This window comes from Pteropus alecto, unplaced genomic scaffold, assembly GCF_000325575.1.
Source record: "Pteropus alecto unplaced genomic scaffold, ASM32557v1 scaffold101, whole genome shotgun sequence".
NCBI lineage: Eukaryota > Metazoa > Chordata > Mammalia > Chiroptera > Pteropodidae > Pteropus > Pteropus alecto.
Genome location: NW_006432945.1, coordinates 17497060 through 17514092, shown reverse-complemented (window position 1 = coordinate 17514092; position 17033 = coordinate 17497060). Strand labels below are relative to the sequence as shown.

The window sequence follows — 17033 nt, the reverse complement described above, 5'->3', positions numbered from 1 at the left end:
ATTAAAGGTGCTTAAGTCTGTAGAGTTGTTTCTAATTTGCACGTGTCATTTCAGTGGCATTTTAACAGAACTCTGTCTCTTGTCCCTCCTTCCTCCCCAGGCACTATCTCAAGTTAGGTCCGAGAAGCCAGGCCATTGGAAGAAATCTCATTTTATCCTCCTAATTATTATGCTGGCACTCAGGAGATAATTTTTCCCTTCATGCACTGCCAATTAATATGCAAATGGACTGATAAATATTTATGCAATGATTTAAATTATGCAGGGAGTGCTTTCAGTGTATTCTGTAAATGAATTGTTCGTGGACTTCAAAGTGCTGGCTGCTGTGCTAACGAGAAGAGATTTGCATAAGGCCCTAATCACGCGCATACTGATTAAGCTTCATTATGGAAACTGCCAGCTGCAATCTTTGTTTCTATTTTATTACAAAAAGGGGAACTTTTCATGCTTCAGTTGCCTTGACAATGTCAGTCCTAGCTGGTCGGAGAGACTAAAACTCCTCTGAGCAACCGAAGTTTCCTTATTCAGTTGAAGATTGCTATGGTGCAGCTGAAGTTGTATGTCGCTTCTCCCCCTAGTCCACTGTCCACCTCCCACCCTTGTTCTCTTAGATTTGTTAGAAATAGTAGTACCTCCTGTCCCCCACCCCGAACCGCCACCTGCTTCTCCTTGCTCTGGACTGTCTGAACCTCTAGAAGATTCACAGCAATGCTGGACTGCAGCGACAGTGCTCTAGGTGGGTACAGCGCAGCTCTGTCTCACGAGCGTGAATGTGGAAATGGGGGGGCTGACTAAGCATACGTGCTCAACCGCTGCGCGGCCGGCGGGGGAGGGGAGGAGGGGGGGAGCATGTGCAGCAGCAGGTCCCTCCCTGCCACGGGCTCTTCTGGTTCAGAGGATATTTGCAGTAAATAGTGTGGATTTAGAATTCGACTTGAATGGAGGACATTTTTGCTCTTTGGAAATTTCCATCGGGAGCATTTCATGTAGTTCTAAAAACACTCCGAACCTGCAACAAGGTCTAAAGCTTACCTAAATGAAATGTACATATTAATAAAAATGCTTTGCATACTTAGTTCCAGCGTCTTCTATAAAAACCTGAGCACTTGGTGGAAAACGAGGTGGAACGTGGTCACAGTCCCTCCTGGGCACCAGCGGAGCAAGCTGCGGTCCCACTGGTGATCAGTGTCCAGATTTTAAAAACTATTAACTTCTCAAATTTGGGCTAATGTTGGGCTTTTATTTTTAAAACTTTTTAGAAAACAATCTTAAGTTTCGGAAAGCCTATTTTTAGAGGTTTCCCTGTAGAACGGGGCTTTCAGGGAAGGGGCTGTCTGGCTTGAATATTCAGAATGTCTTTGGTGACTGTGGTTTAAAGTAGGTGGAGGCACTTAGGTTTGCAGACGTAGGGTGGCCCATGGCGGACTTGCTGTGGAGTTCTGTCTGCGTGCACGCAGAATGGCCGAGACCTCTGGAGGTCGCACCTGGAGAGTCGGATGCTGTGGACTCCAGGACTTTGGTATCTTACAAACCTGTGCACATGCCTCTTCTCCTGTGTGTCATTTTTCCCATTTGAAGAATCGAGACTGCCCTCGTCCCCTTCACAAGGGCGGGATAAAACGATAGTTCTGAAAAGGTTTGAATTTGTAGGCAGAAGGGCCGGCCTGGACCCGATGGGTAGTGAGGCCCGTACAGCACTGCGAGAGCCACGTCGAACGGGTGAGTGGCTGCAGCAGGAAGCCCATGTCAGAAGTCCAGTGCGGAGCCGCGGAGATGCACGGCGCCGTCAGCACAGGGCGTCAGCACAGGGCGCCAGAGCGCGGACGCCTCCAGGGCCCAGCAGCGACTGACGTTCGCCGCTACGTCTGCTAGGTCGGGGATTCAAGAAGGGCGAGGAAAATATCTTTTCCGAATATTTTTAGTATTATATTTTAGAATTTGGAATGATATTTATTTTCAAGTAACCGCGAATATTTAAACAGTTTTCCTGTAGTGCAGTTCATCAGAATTTTATTTTTTATTTTACGTGTGAAGTATTTTTGTTAAATGTTTTTGAAGTTCTTGACAGTTCAATAGAAAATCCGTAGAAGATTCATGTAGAATACTTGGTACATAATTTTTAATTTATGGATGTGGAAATTGGGATATGAATCATGCACAGTCAGGCTCATGGCTTGTTAAGATTTATGCCTGCTTTCTTTTTATGGTACGTGGAAACTTATCATTTTCTATGAATGTTAACGGGGTCATTATTTTTCCCACTTGCTTTTAAAATGCATCGTAAAGGACGCATGGATCAGTGTGTACGATTAATGTTGTATTTTACTACATTTGCTGTGATCGCTGCTGACTTTCATAAGATTTTGGTTATGTCATTCAGAAAGCCGATTTTCACCAACTTGTACACCTGTTCCTTTCAAACCGTGGTATGCTTTCAGATGATATGTAAATCTTTCTGGATAGTGGGGGCGGAGGAAGTTGTAGAGCTACCCTCATTTATGGCCAAAGACATAAGAATTTGAGCCCTTTGAACATCTGGAGAACAAACCAAAGACAGGCTAGAACTGCGCGAGCACGTAAGGCGCCCGGGCCTCCGTTCGCAGGCGTCAGGGCGGCGGTGACACAGCCTCCTGCTGGGGAGCGAGGCTGATGGGAGGGGTCCCGCGGCTTCCTCACCCTGTCGCGAGGTGACGTCAGTGGGCAGCCTGGCAGGACTTCTCGCGACTGGGTTTCCTAGTTAAACGTTTAAGCAGATGACAAAACGTGGTCTTCAGTCAAAAAATCAAATGTAATCCAGTTAAGTGTTTGTTCTCCACCAACTATTTGACCAGTAGTAAATGGTTCTTAGCCTGGTGTGAAAGGAAGGACTTGCTTGATAGTAAGCGTGTTTGGTTTATAAATTTGCTAAGTTTGAGTTTGCAGTACAAGTAGAATAAAATATATTTAATGTATGTTTCGTTCTTACCCTTTTGAAGAGGGAAGAAAAGACTCGTTCTTGTCCCTTCTCCTGCACATCTTCTGGGATACCTAATGGTGCTTGACGAAAGCTTTTTATTGTGAATATCTTCATTAAACAGATAGCCATGAAAGGTCGAAACCCACATCAGCAGGTTCATTTGGGATATCAAGGCAGGATAATTTTTAAGTGGATGTAGGTGTGATTCAGCCTTGAAATGATTAGATTTGTCTGTTATGCACTGTGGTACAACTTCCTGTGCTGACTACGATTGAGGTGTGAGTGTGACAGAGTCTCACTTTGACACGTGTTCAGTTGTGGCGGAGAGTAAATATGGAGATGTTTTTCTTAGATATGCTTTATTTTATTCTGTTAGGCTGAGTTACTGTCCAGTCCGATATCAAGATTTTCAGTGGATCGTCCTGGTCCTAGTTAACAAATGTCTTTGCTCATGGAAGAAGAAACTGAATTTGGGAATAACATTATTTACTTTGCGAGGTGCTTCCCCCAGCTCTGTGTTTTACAGTGTTCACTCCTTTTACATATCAGACTCTATATTATACATGTTTCAGGTTGGATTTCTGTTCTCTTTCTTGGGAGGATCTTAAGATTCTCTAGAAAGATCGTTTGTGGGTCACGTCAGAGTTAAGGGGATCTCGGATTCTTGCGGATAACTCTCCGTTTCCAGTGTTGCAGCGTCGGTGCCGTCTCCTTGCACTGAGGGCCGGCGACGTTAGTCCACGCTCTTAACCCTTTCCTCTGCCAGTTTGCCTCCCTCACAACCGCATCCTCAAGTTTTTAAAAACCTCATTCACCTCCGATCTGTTTGCAGACTCGAGAATGAACAATCCGTCAGAAGCCAGTAAACCATCGATGGAGAGCGGAGATGGCAGCACAGGTAAGAGATCCTTCTCAGACCAGCTTTTTACTTAGATTAATGGAGCTAAAAGCCTTTCCTTTAACCGTGACCCGTATTCGGCAAAGAAAGACCAATTTCAGTATGGATTGGTCAGATATAACTCAGTACCTGCAGGAACTGGGATTGTACCTGCTCAAGGTACCTGACTTCTCCTGCAGGTCGCTTCGTCTTTTTTGCTGTCATCTGTCTGAGAACTACAGAGCAGCTGAGAGTGGTCCTTTGGGTCTGGTAGTCTGGGTGTGAATGACGGATTTGCCACTTGCTGGCTGCATGACGTCAAGCAGTCCCCTAATCTTTCTGAGACTTAATTTACTCAACTATCAGATGGGAACAGCATACTTCATAGGTCATTCTGAGCATTAAAGGAGAAATGTCAAACACCATGTAAGCCACACGCTAACTGTTCAGAGATCGGTCCCTCTCGTTACAGGCGCCAACAAAATGGTAAATCTTACCCACCCCGCAGTCAAAAGCAAAGCACGTTAAAGTTGTGATGATGTCTATGGAGAGTTCAAACACACCTAAGTCTAATACAGCTTTTTATTTAGTAATTTTTTAAATTACACTAGCTTAAACTCTCTATCAGGGTTTAAACCCTAATCTCAGGGTAAAAACTAAGGCCCCGTGAGGAGCAAGGTGAGTCCATAAAGGTGGATCGTCTCCACAGCCCCCCTCCCACCTCAGCGTGTGGCTCAGACGACATGTGACCCGTGTCCTCACCATCTGCCAGAGCTGGGACAGGGGCTTCCCCAGGTTCCGGCAAAGGCAGGGATTAAAATGCCCACCAGGGCAGGGAGCTGTGGGCAGGGCACGCAGAGAGCAGTTCCCAAGGTGAGCGAGGTTTGCACCTGCCGAGAGCATGGCCTCCTTGGCCTGTCATTAGAAAACGCCTAGCAGCGGAGATGGCAGGAACGAGCGTCGCTCTTGGAGACCGTCTTGTCTCCCAGGCCGCGGACCCCAGCACCGTTTAGTTGGAAGCAGGTGGGTGGGCCCTGTGCGGCAGCTCCTGCCTGCTGTCTTTCGTTCCCAGCCGCTCTGGCCCTGGAGGCGCTTGTTACCTTTCTGTCTGAGGCGCACGTGCCCTCTGTGAAGCTGGGCTTTGGGCGCCCTGTGGTATTAACAGGCCTCTCAGATTGCTCTGAGTCCGCCATGGGGGCTGGCACGGTGCCTGCTGTGCAGCGAAGGGCAGCATCCTGTCCTCTGCACTGGGCGGCGGTCCCCTCTCCATCGTTTCCGTCCCGTCGGGCCCACCGCACTGCTTCGGAGCGCTGGTCTCTGCCCGTGCGCGTCTCGGAGGGGAAGAAGCTGGCTCACAGGGCGGTCGGAGGGTGCCCACAGCGCCCGCCACAGTGCTCTCCCTGGGGTCCGCCACTGCAGAGGCTTCACTGCCACCACCCACCGAGCCTGCGGTCTGTGCACTGCACACGTCACGTGGTTTCCGTTTGTGTTCTTACGACAGCCCCGCGAGGTAGGCATTGTGACGTCGAGGAAGAGGGAATCGCACAGAACCAGCCAGGAAATAAAGGCAGGATCAGGATGTGGCGCGAGGTTTCTCCACGAGGTTTCTCCACGAGGTTCCTCCCGCGAAGGGCAGTAAAATGACCCTGAGCGTTTAGGCAGCACCTTGTCTGCCTTTAGATCCGAAGCCACTTACGAGCCGCGTAAGGTCAGTTCCGGGCTGGCTCTCGCTCCGTCTCACGGACCCCTTGCCCTGTTTTCATGGGAAACGTGTTACGTTCACTTGGGAACAACTAAAACCCTGGCCGTCAGTTTCCCGGCTGTCCTCGGCACCTCCCTCTGATGTCGTGATCAGCTTAGGGACCTCAGAATACATTTGCGTTCCAGTTTGCACGTGAAATTACCGTGTTTGATACATCAGGTATAAAACCGCAGTTTATTCAGATAATTACGTGCTTGCAAATTGATTTTTACTTAAACATAACAGATCTGCAGATCGTTTTATTGTAAAGAACATACGAATACTTTTGTGTGGATTACTACAATTTTAAACATTCCTGGGAAAAATTTTGATTCGTGGTATTTTAGGGAGAATGATATTATGAAATTATTTAAGATTGTGTTGTGTTACTTCTTTGCCTTTCTCCTACCAGAGTTTGAGTTGCACGGCTCAGCCTGACAGTGCACTTCTGTCAGATGGCCCTAACGCGTTCACAGATCTGGAGTTTCGGTTTGTTAGTCTAGTCATTGCGTAAGTGCTCGTTCTGTATGTAAAACAAAACACTGTGCTGGGTGTGCTTAGAAGATGCTGTCGCGAGTACTGAGATGCCCTCCGTCTGTGAAGCGTTAGCAGAGTCCATTGGGAGCTGAGACAGATAAGGGGATGGTGGGATCACGAGAGAGTGCGGTCATCCAGGAGGAGGTATAGGAAGGTGCCATCGTGGTATTTCTTTGAGGAACTGAGTGCGCATCTAGGCGTCAAGCTCTCCTTTCTCATACGTCCTCCCTGGCTACCCCAGGTGGAGGGACCACCAGAGAGGGGGAATTGAAGAAGGAAAGACAAACGACGGAGCCATGGCAGGGGCGGAGGCTGGGGCCAGAGGGACAGAAGGGAGGGCTAGCTTCGAGCCGCACAAAGGCAGACCCCTTTCTCACTGGGGAGCAGGGAAGGACGCACAGTGACTGAAGGTGGCAGTGGGATGGAGAAGGGCGCGAGCGCTGGCTCCCTGGGGGCCTCCCTCCATCCCACTGCCACCTTCAGTCACTGTGCGTCCCTGGGGGCCTCTCTGCCTCCCTCGTTCCTCACGAAGCTTCTCAGAAGCGTCGCGGTGCTTGGGGGGAAGGCGGGCGGAGGCGACGGGACGGATGGCCACGCTCAGCCTTTGGGGTTGTTGCCGGTGCGCGTGGCTGGCCGCGTTTTTACACGGACTTCACGTCTGGCTGTTGGAACTCCCGCGAGGTAGGTGTCGTGTCTCTTTCACAGATAAGGGACGCGAGCTCAGGACCGGTTAGTGATCGGTGATTGCAAAGCCCACACGCCTTCCGTTACCTGTCCCTGCGTCACACTGCCTGGGAGACCGCATGGAACGGGCTTCCTGGCTCAAGCAGAGGGGATGCGTTTCCACATAGTTACTTTTAAGGAACTGATTAAAATCAGAAGAATGAACGAGCTCGTTGAGGGTCAGGCTCCGATGAGAGGAAGGGACCCGGACCGTGCGGCTTCCTAGCCAGCAAGGTTACGCCCCTTCCCGCAGAGCAGCTCCGCCGGCCGAGGTCAGCAGTGAAGAAAATGGGAGATTGGGTTATTTTGCCGAAACGATGTCCTCGCCACAAAAACCCCCTCCAGACGTGAGGGACAGAAACGACATTTCTCAGAACAGGGTTCTTTGGACGAGGACGCCGCTGCGGACGCTTCCGCTGGGGCTGGGGGGCAGTGACTGCACGCCCTCCTCGTCCCAGCGCTCGGAACCCCGAATCCGCTTTCTGTCCGCTTCCCGAATCTGCCCGTCCACATGTTTCAGGGGGGCGGAGTCATGCAGCCGTCATCCTCTGTGCCTGCGTCATTGCACTGAGCGTGGTGTTTTCGAGGTTCGCCCTGTCGTAGGGGGCAGCTGAGCAGTCCGCGTAGCCATCCTCAGCCGGCGGACACTCGGGCCCCTTCTGCGTCTTAGCTGTTGTGAACGATGCTGCTGTGGACAGTGGCACACAAGCATCTTAGAGTTTTTCATTTCCGTTTTTTGGGGTAATTAATTAGTAGTGAACTCGCTGGCTGTAAAACAACACAAAGTTATTATCTTACAGTTCTGGAGGTCAGAAGGCCTAAAGTTCGGGTGTCGGAATAGTCGTGTGCTCCCCAGAGGCTCTGAGGAGCAGCCTCCCCACCCCCACCCCGCCCCTCCTGCAGGCCCCCTGTGTTTCTAGGGTTATGGCCTCCTCTTCAAAGCCAGAATACAACGTCTTCTAGTCTGTCTGTCTGTCTGTCCGTCTGTCCGACCGCCGCTTCCGTCATCGCAGGGTCTCTGGCTCTCCTGCCTCCTCCTTTCTCTCACGGACCATCACGACCCCACCGGGTCCCCGCAGGTCGCTGAGGGGAATCTCCCCTTCTCGGGACCCTCTCTCTGTCGGGCCTGCGGAATCCACGCGGCCAGGCGCGGTCGCCAGCCGCAGCTCCCGGGGCTGAGTATGTGGACATCTTCACGTGGCCATTGTTCTGCCTGTCACAGTACTTTATCCTGAATGAAATCTGATCAACTATTATAGGTGACAGTTGGAAAAGTAAAAATTGTATAAAGTTTTAGAAATGTTGGCAGGAAAAACCAAAGCATTTTTTTTGATGTCAAGAACTATTGGGCAAATTCTAAAGCCTAGTTCACTTTTAATCGGAGGGCAGATTCCGTTCGTCAGTGCTCCCGATGGCAGTCCTCTGCCCGTGCCCAGCCTCCGCCGCTGAGAAGGGACAGGCGTTTCTGAAACGGCCGGTTCTGGCGTGTGGCTGTGTTGTCTGTGTTCTTTTAAAATCTGCCCAGAGGAGCAACACAGATGAAAATGATTTTCCTCATCTTTTAGATGAGAGCTTTTGGGGACCATCGCCCAATTTAAAGTCCTCTCCATCTATTCGACATTTATTATGAAGTGATTTATTATAATAGTTGTTTTTCATTAAAATCGGCTAGCCGTGTTAAGCATTTCATCTAGATCATCTCACTTAACCCTCATCCGCACCGTGAGAGGCACTAGTTTTCTCTTTCCGTAGATCAGAGAGTGGGGCTCAGTCACTCGACAAGTCTGAGGTCCACGAAGGGAGCAGAACTGTTCACTTCGAGCTGTTACTCCTCATGCTTTGTTTGCAGTGTGTACTTGATGGGATCACTGAAGTGGAACAAAATACCGATTTTGTTCTCAAGAAATTGACCTTGTAGAGAACTCCTGTACGGACATGCCCTGGAGGGTTCGTAAGGAGCACGCACGAGTCCGTGAGAGTTCGGTGTGGGGAGAAGTCGTCTCCAGCTGGAGGTTCAGGGGAGGCCCAGGGGAGACCTCAGGAGAAGCTGGAGCTCAGTCTGGGCCTTGAAGGCCGGGCAGGGCTCAGACGCGGTGGCGCTGGCAGCGCGGGGGAGGGGGGACCCGTCCCGCTGGCCTCGGTCCCTTCAGATGTTTTCACCATGTCATGTGATTCCTGGGGCCAGTGTCCCTTACCCTCAGAAGGAGCCAGTGTTCCAGTTCCTCAGGTTCAGCGTAGCCATCGCCACCACTGGCCTATTGCTGTCCTTTTCTAGAATTAATAAAAGTAAAATGATATTATATTCAAAATTTTAAATACAAAATGTTATTTTTTCTGCTGGTTAACTATTTTGAAATGTTAAAACTTATTTTAAAGCAGCTGACTTACCTGTTGATTCATTGAATTTATAGTAAATTAAATGTTAGTCTTTTTTCACCTGAATTATGATAGAATAAGACTCTTCCATCTTATCCTTATTCGCTTGATTTTTCATTCAGATGATATTTTTCCCTGGGATAATATCAAAGTCTTTCCGGCAACTTTTTGGAAAGGCCAAAGAAATTTACGAATGTGACCCAGTAGACACGAAGTAAACCCCAAAGACGCTGTCCGAAGTTCCAGCAGCCAGGGCGCGTTGCTCTGTGGGGTTTCTTAGCGCCGTAGCTGATGTAGGGGAACCGCGTTCCTACGAGAGCGTGGTCGGACATCGTTTTCGACAGGGAGCGAGGAAGCACCCCGGAAGGCCGGGCCCCCTGGGACCATGTCCTGGTCTCCTCTGGGCAGGTCCTTTCCGTGCCCCGCTTTCACAGCTGTAAGACGGAGATAAATATCATCCGTGCACAGAGTGGGCGTGCGCGTGACAGCAAGCGGACGCGTGACTCCGGAAGTGCTCCGGAGGGCTTAGTGTTGGTCATGCGGGGGGGGGGCGCTTTGTTACATGAAGGGAGGGTGAGGGTGGGGGAGGAGGGGTAAGGAAGGTGTGGGTGACTCGGGAATCAGTTCCCAAGGAGGGGCGCCGTCGCGTTTTGGAGCCCTGGCGGGCGACGCAGCTGTGAGGAGGTGCCCCCGCCCCTTTCTTTAAGGGAGAGCAATGAGCGCGTGAAGGAGGTAGAGGTAGCAGTGATTACGGATAAAGAAGTTTTCAGGGAGAAAGCTCTCTAGGGAAGGTCGGGGACAGAGGCAGTTAGGGATGGCCTTGTGACGTTGGGGAAATGGACCCGGAGAATGGAATGCAGTCAGGAGTCTGGGAGTAGACGGTGCATCCAGATAAATAAAAAGTCCAAGAAGGATGGGGAGCGGAGGGCCGTAATTCAGGCTGGGAACCTTGACACCAGATGAAATCAGAGGATGAGGAGCTTTACTGCAGCTTTTCAGGGACTTTTTTGTGTTTCTAAAGAAGGCAGGAAACGGCCACCGTTTTACTGGCTCTCATCTTAAAGGTAAAGATGAGTAAGGAGCGTTTGACTAGGTTAGCAGGCAGAGTAAATGTTTGGTTAAAAATTTTTTTGCGAACAAAAAATGTTAATGTCATATTAGAATTTTAGAATAAAATTCTAAATTTTAGAATAGAATAAGGACTTTCTGGTTTTCTTGATCTTCAAAGTATCCTCTTTATGTAACATGTTGAAGTTATTTGAAAAACCTTGGTCACAATAGCTGCTAGGTCACAAGTCATTTTTCTACAGCTGAAAATTAAGCTAATGAAAATCTGTTTTAATCGTGCCTTGCATCTAGACAGACCTAAGAATTCCACAAACGTCACCATTTGTGGAGCTCTTGTCAGGCATCGCTGATGGTGCAGTCATCAAGGTAGCGTGGAAAAGCTTCGGAAACTGTACCGTTGCCGACGGAATGAATAGACAGGACGAAAGCAGTGGAAGACGGAATGAATAGGCAGGACGAAAGCAGTGGGAATCCTCAGCAGACGTGTGGCGGTCACCCATCACGGCGATTTTCTGTAGCATCAGCTTTGATTCCGCTTTTCGCTTTTGCACTGACATAGAACTTTTTAAGCGATCCTCTTTATCTGGATCTTCACTGTCCCAGATTCCTCCCATTTTATGATGGCTCACTTCAAGAAAGGACCTGTGTGCACTTACACACGCACGCATGAGCAGAGGCTGCTTCCGTGAAGGCCTCTCGGCTGTTGTCTGTTGGTTGTGCCCCGTGGCCGCCTGGCTTTCTGTGAACTCCACTTGGAGTCTGTACCTGCCTGTCCAGGCAATGTCGTGATAGGCACAGGTAAGGTCATTGTTTCCGTCAGGACATCTGAATTTGGGCTGTTGGTAAATTTAAGTGTGCATTATATTTACTGACAAATAGAAGTCTGTGAAAACTACACGTTTTCCTTTATAGGTTTAATTGAAGTAGGAGTGTGTCATATGATTTTCATTAGTGATTAAAATGTGGCAGCACTGTAGAGCTGTGGAGTGGTGAAAGCAGCTTTCGCGAACTCGGGGTCCAGACCATCGCGCCTTCACGCAGAGCCCCCCGGAGGTGGATCTCACGTGACTCGGCCTGTGGCAGATGGTGAGGCAGGAGGGCAGGAGGGCAGTAAGATCTGCGCTGTCAGGCTGGTCCTGGGGCTGCGGGCTCGTGTAGCCCAGCTGAGATGCACGTCACGTGACGTCAGGCATTTAAAGCAGATGGGTCAGTGGCATGTGGGTGTTTACAGTGCTGTGCACCCACCACCTCTGTCTAGTTTTGAAGTCTTTCCATCACCCCCAGAGAGGACAGCTTGTCCCCACTAAACGCACGCTCTCCGTTCCCTGCCTGCCCCTGGTTGAACTAGCCAGTGACACTATGTGTGACTGGAAGCAGAGTGGCCGCAGAGGCACCTGGCCTCTTGTATATTAAGGGTGTAGGTTTCCATTCAGAATACATCATCTTTGACCCAGTGTCGAAACAGGGGACGTTTACAGACATTTTCAGGGTTCGGGAAAATGCAGTTTTCAACCAGCTGCTTTACTCTGATTTTATTCTGTTTTGTGATGTGAGTCATCTTGATATTTGGTCTGAGACCCACAGAAACCAAGATTCTGACTTTAGAAAAAAAAGATTTTTTTTTTCCTTTCTAAAATAAAGTGTCATGGTTTCCTTTAGGCACAGCTAGATCCTGAAGAGATTACTAAAATGTAATGTTACTGTAAATTTTCATTTCTTGCATCAAAAGGGTTGATCTGTTTTGGAAAATATTAACGTTATCTCAGGTCATTAACCGTGTATGTCCAAGTAGTTCTGTAGTTTCCTATCTATGGGAAACTTTAGGAAGAAGTCATAAGAGAACAATCACTATGTGATTTGGAGGAGGTGAAATGTACACACACTGCCTTTATAATGATCCACTTGCTAGAGCCCAGGCTCTGCGATGGTAGAAGTTGGCACCTTTTAGACATACCGCGTCCAGGTTCCAGCCCGCGCTCTGCCCCCCACCCCACACCAGTGTGTGCTGTGTGCACACAGCGGGGCGAGGATGAGAAGATGGGGTGCTCCCGTGGCAGGAAGTGGAAGGGCAGAGCCACAGTCATGTGTCTCGATGATTCCCACAGGTTCCCATAAATGCGTTCTGCTTTATTATCATTATTTCTAAATAACAGCTGGATACGGTAATCTTTGCATAAGTTAATCCTGTTCTAACATCACATCACAGTATGGGTGATTAAAAATTACTGGCATAACATTTATAAAATTATAATTATGGCAGAGCCATTGCTAATTAGATATATGAAACAATCTATACTTTGGGATGAAGGAAGTTTGTGTAACTATTTTATCACGTAAATGGTGGCTTTTGCGTTAGGTCATTTATTAGAGCGTTTAAGTTAAGAGTAAGTTTGTCTGGCTCTCGTCAGAGCCGTCAGTGATTTTCCTCTGTCCAGACGAACGTCGAGAAGAACGGGGCTGGGGGAGACCCTCGGAGCCCTGGAGCCCGTGCCCGCCGTTCGATGCGGCTGGACAGTGAGCCGTAGCCTCTTCCTTACAGCCACTTGTTTCGTGCTGCCCGACCCGTTTTCCAGGCTCCACCTTCACGTCGGAATTCTCTGCCGCTGTTTGTGGCTGTAGTTCGTTCCTTACGTCTTCGTTTCTGTTTCTTAAGCTTTATCTGTGTTCGCGTACCAGCCCTGCAGTTCTGCCTTTAGAAGCGAAATGATTTTACTGTATTTTCTCTTCTTTTGAATCCCCTCTCGTCCTTGGAGCCACTTAGCAAAGCGCGCGTACAGCATCGGTGCCAGGCAGGTGTTGGTGACTGAAGCCTCGGGCTTCGTTTGGGCGGCGTTTGTGTCTCAGCCGCTGCGCCCTTCTGCTTGTCCCCCAGGTACACAAGCCAATGGTCTGGACTTCCCGAAGCAGCCCGTGCCCGTCGGAGGCGCGATCTCAACCGCCCAGGCCCAGGCCTTCTTCGGACACCTGCATCAGGTAGGGCGTCCTGTGCCGCTGTGAGCGTGACCAGGCGGCGGGGACGTGGGTGCTGGGGGCGGGATAGGGGTGGAGATTCCTTCTGACGGTGGGGCTTGTTATGTTCACTTAGCCTGGTGCTGATCGCGTCAGATTGTGTCCTTCTGAATGGCTGCTGTAGAATCTTCTAGTTTAGTCGACCGTATAGCTGTCAACCCCACAGCTGTGCGAAAATAAACACTTTCTTGTTTTGCGTGGAATGTGTACAACAGCTGGGTTACTGAGTGTGCCTCTGGGGTGGCTCTCTGAAGGTAGTAAATTACAGTCACCCGGAATGACGTAGCTGCCGTCACCTGAGACCTGCACGTCGGCTCTCAGGTCACTGTCACACCACTTCGATATGGGCAGCGTGGTCAGAACCTTTACTCAACTGTCTCTGTGGGGTTTGACTTCAGTCATGATGTTTCTGGCTATTTACAAGTCTTAAAGTTCCTCCTCAGAGATATTTACCAATGACGAGGAGGAAGGAAAGCTCCCTTTTCAGTGGACACATGTGAAACACAACCTTAATCAATGTAATATCGCAGTGGGACAAGGTGCTATCTCGTGTCTTCTGTTTTAGTCCTGTCAGAAACATAACTTGAACCCAATCGTGAGGACAAAGACAAACTCAGATTGAGGGGCCTTCTATAAAATAGCTGGTCTCTAGTCTTCAAAAATGTCAGTTTCATGAGAGACAGAGATAGGCTGAGGAATCATTCCAGAATGGAGATTAAACAGACGTGACAGCTAAACTCAAGGTGTGAACTTGATTGTGGATGAGAAAAACATTAGCAACGCTGTCTCTTTTACACCTTTGTGCCTGAGACTCTTTCCTCTGGTCTTCGGCCGACTTCTTAGCCTTGGTCTTACACGTATTGTCCTTTCGAGCGGTCCTCCCTCTTGCACTGCATCTGAGATGTGGTCCCCATAAATCTCTGGAGTTTTTGTCTGGGTTTTATTTTTGAGGGTTCTTATCTACTGAGACTATCCTTTTTTTTTAAACTGGAGGTTAAATTGGCACAATGACATACAGTTTTCAGGTCTACCACGTCGTGACTCCGCATCTGTATACACTGCGGTGACCTCCACCAATACTCCGGTTACCGCCTAACCCAGCCAGTCGAGCCCCTTTCCCGCTGGTAACCGCTGGTCTGTTCTCAGCATCCATGCGTTTCTTTGGGGCACTGTCAGGTTTAACTAAAGGACATAGCAATCAGTTAACGTTTAGCTCCGACCTCTATACCATCTCCATCCCATCACTAAAATTTAACTTCAAGAAACCTCGATGCTTTGTGATATATCCAAAATGGACCTCATAGCTTCCTGGTAAGGACACTCCCATTTTTCCAGGCTTCCAGCTTTGAACCCTAGAATAATTCATGACTTTTTCCTTCCTTCATATCCCATCAGCTGTCAGGACCCTACATAGTGCGTTGCGGTGCCTCCCGCGTTTCCTGTGTCTTATTCCCACGGCTGCTGTTCCCGCTTAGGCTTCCGTCCGTCCTACCTCAGCTCGTGTCTCCCTCACCCCGCTCGGTCTCTCCTTGTGTTTAGGACATTGGCATATTTGAAGACTACAAACTGTTATTTCGTAAAGTGTTTTTCCACTGAGTTTGTCTGATGTTTCGTCACGATTAGGTTCAGGTTTCTCTTTCGCTAGGAATACAACGTAAATAATGCCGTGTTCTTCCCAGTGCATCGTGGCCATAGACACACGTCCTCACCGGTAGCTTTAACTGTGATCACTCATCTTCTGGGTTTCCCCAGAATAAAGTTACTATTTTACCCTTTGTAGTTAATAAGTATCTATTAGAGGGGTTGATGAGAATATGTAAATACCAGGCCACCCTCACCCGCCCCTGGTAGCGAATCCATTGATGATGTTCGCTTGGATCAGTTATGATCATGGTTGCCAGGTGATGATCTTTATTTTAATATAACCATGGTTTGAACTTTTCAAATGTATGAAATGTGAGTCTTAAATGTTATGGCACATTTTCATGTTTGGTTAATATAGGACAGAGTATTTCAGCCAGGAATTTTGAGTTATGACTATAAATGTTTTAGGGACTTGACTGTGTAGGCGTGTACATATATACACATGGAAACTTTGAAATTAGAATGAGTAGATGATTCTGCTAGTTAATAATGATAAAAATGTAGGTAGGTTGTTCTTATGTGATCTTTAATGCAGTGCGGAAGATGAATTAAGTTTTTAGAACCTGAGTACCCTAGAATACAAGCAGAGCGTTACATAAGGAATGGCTAGCACAGTGTGGCGTGCCCGAGGATGCTCGTTTAGGGTGGGAAAACAGCTTCAAAACAGAAAAGTCAGCAGCGTTTTCGGCGGGAGGCAGAGCGGCCGTGAGCAGTCAGTACAGTGTTGGCCCCGTAAGATCGGCCCCTTGGTAGTCTGTGTCCTAGCTCCGCGCGTCCACTCCATCCAGGCTCTCAGAGCACTTGCTGACGACAACCTCTAGTCATGGACGTTGGCAGCGTCAGACTAACTTCCGCTGGTCACTTGCAGGTCCAGCTCGCTGGGACAAGTTTACAGGCTGCTGCTCAGTCGCTAAATGTACAGGTAAGCTGGACACGGGATTGCAGAGCCATTTTTCTACTTCTTTTTCTCATATTTTTCTAATTTTCCGTAGTGAGCATGCAGTAATTTTACAGTAGGAAATACTTAGGTACATTACCTTTTTTTTATTACTGATTCTCACTAAGATTCAAGTAATAATAATCATTGCCATAAAGGAAGATGACTTTATATTACGCTGCTGTGTACAACCAAAGGTGAACCAGAAGAGTCTGCTTTCAAAGTTGTATATACGAGTCCAGGAAAAGTGTTTCTGAGTTACACAGCTGTAACCCCACCCAAACGCAAAGCCAGATAATGTCGTAAATGCCCCTTTGTTTCCAAATGCCTCCTGGATCATTTTCACGTCTTAGAGAAGCATGGAAGCGCAGAGGACCCACTCGGATGGGGACGGGTCGTAGGTCTGCACGCCCGTTCTGCATTAGCCAGCCCTGTGACCTCTGGCAAGTCACCGCATCTCCTGTGGTTAAGTGGGAAAGCTTAGCGCATGGCCAGGGTTCCTTAGCGCTCTGAAAAGTGTGAGTCGAAGGGGTGGGATGAAACCTGCTTTTAGATACCCGTAGGCTTCAGACAGTCAAAATTTTAAAACTAAATGTAAATCTGGCTGCACTGCTTCTGCAGAGCACATGGCAAATCACGCCAAGTTCAAGTGTTACGCGTGAGCCCTTGCCGTTTCAGTCGGCCGGCCGCTCCCTTTCATTAGCGTGTTTAGGTGACTAACAGTGAAGAGGGAAAACAGTGTTCTGGATGATTGGCTTCAGTGTCGCTAACGACCGAAGACCTCGGGTTGAGCATTCCATGAAACCCAGTGGAACATGGGCCTGGTGACGCATGGAAACGAGAAGAGAAGAGAAAAGGAGATAATGTGACCTTCCTTTCCGAGGGAGAGGAGGCGGAAAATTGCCTTGGTTGCCATGGTAAACTTTCGTCCCTCGGAGAGATGTTGGCAAACAGGCTGCATCTCCAGTACAGTGTTTACAGCCCTGCACTGTAATTATCTCTCAGTGACTGGCAGAATTAATCAGAGCCTTTATGTTAATTAGCCTTGCTGCAGTCCCCAAAACAGGTGGTGGGAAATATGCAAATCTATGCAGAATTTTAATGCTCTGCATACCCCGTGTTAATTACCATAAAATGCTCTCTCCGCACCCCTTCCAGGAGTGCG

At 48.7% G+C, this 17033-nt stretch overlaps 1 protein-coding gene across 1 annotated transcript in view; it reads left to right on the top strand.

Annotated features, from left to right (window-relative positions):
- Window positions 1-859: 859 nt before the first annotated feature.
- The window catches only part of POU2F1 (POU class 2 homeobox 1), a gene marked incomplete at its 3' end in the record, with an annotated part of 40155 nt that continues 23981 nt past the window's right edge, over window positions 860-17033 (top strand). Inside the window, exons 1-4 of the mRNA XM_025044011.1 lie at window positions 860-863; window positions 3789-3854; window positions 13151-13251; window positions 15800-15853. Of these exons, the coding sequence (XP_024899779.1) occupies window positions 3797-3854; window positions 13151-13251; window positions 15800-15853 (213 nt within the window). The remainder of the gene's footprint in view (window positions 864-3788; window positions 3855-13150; window positions 13252-15799; window positions 15854-17033) is intronic.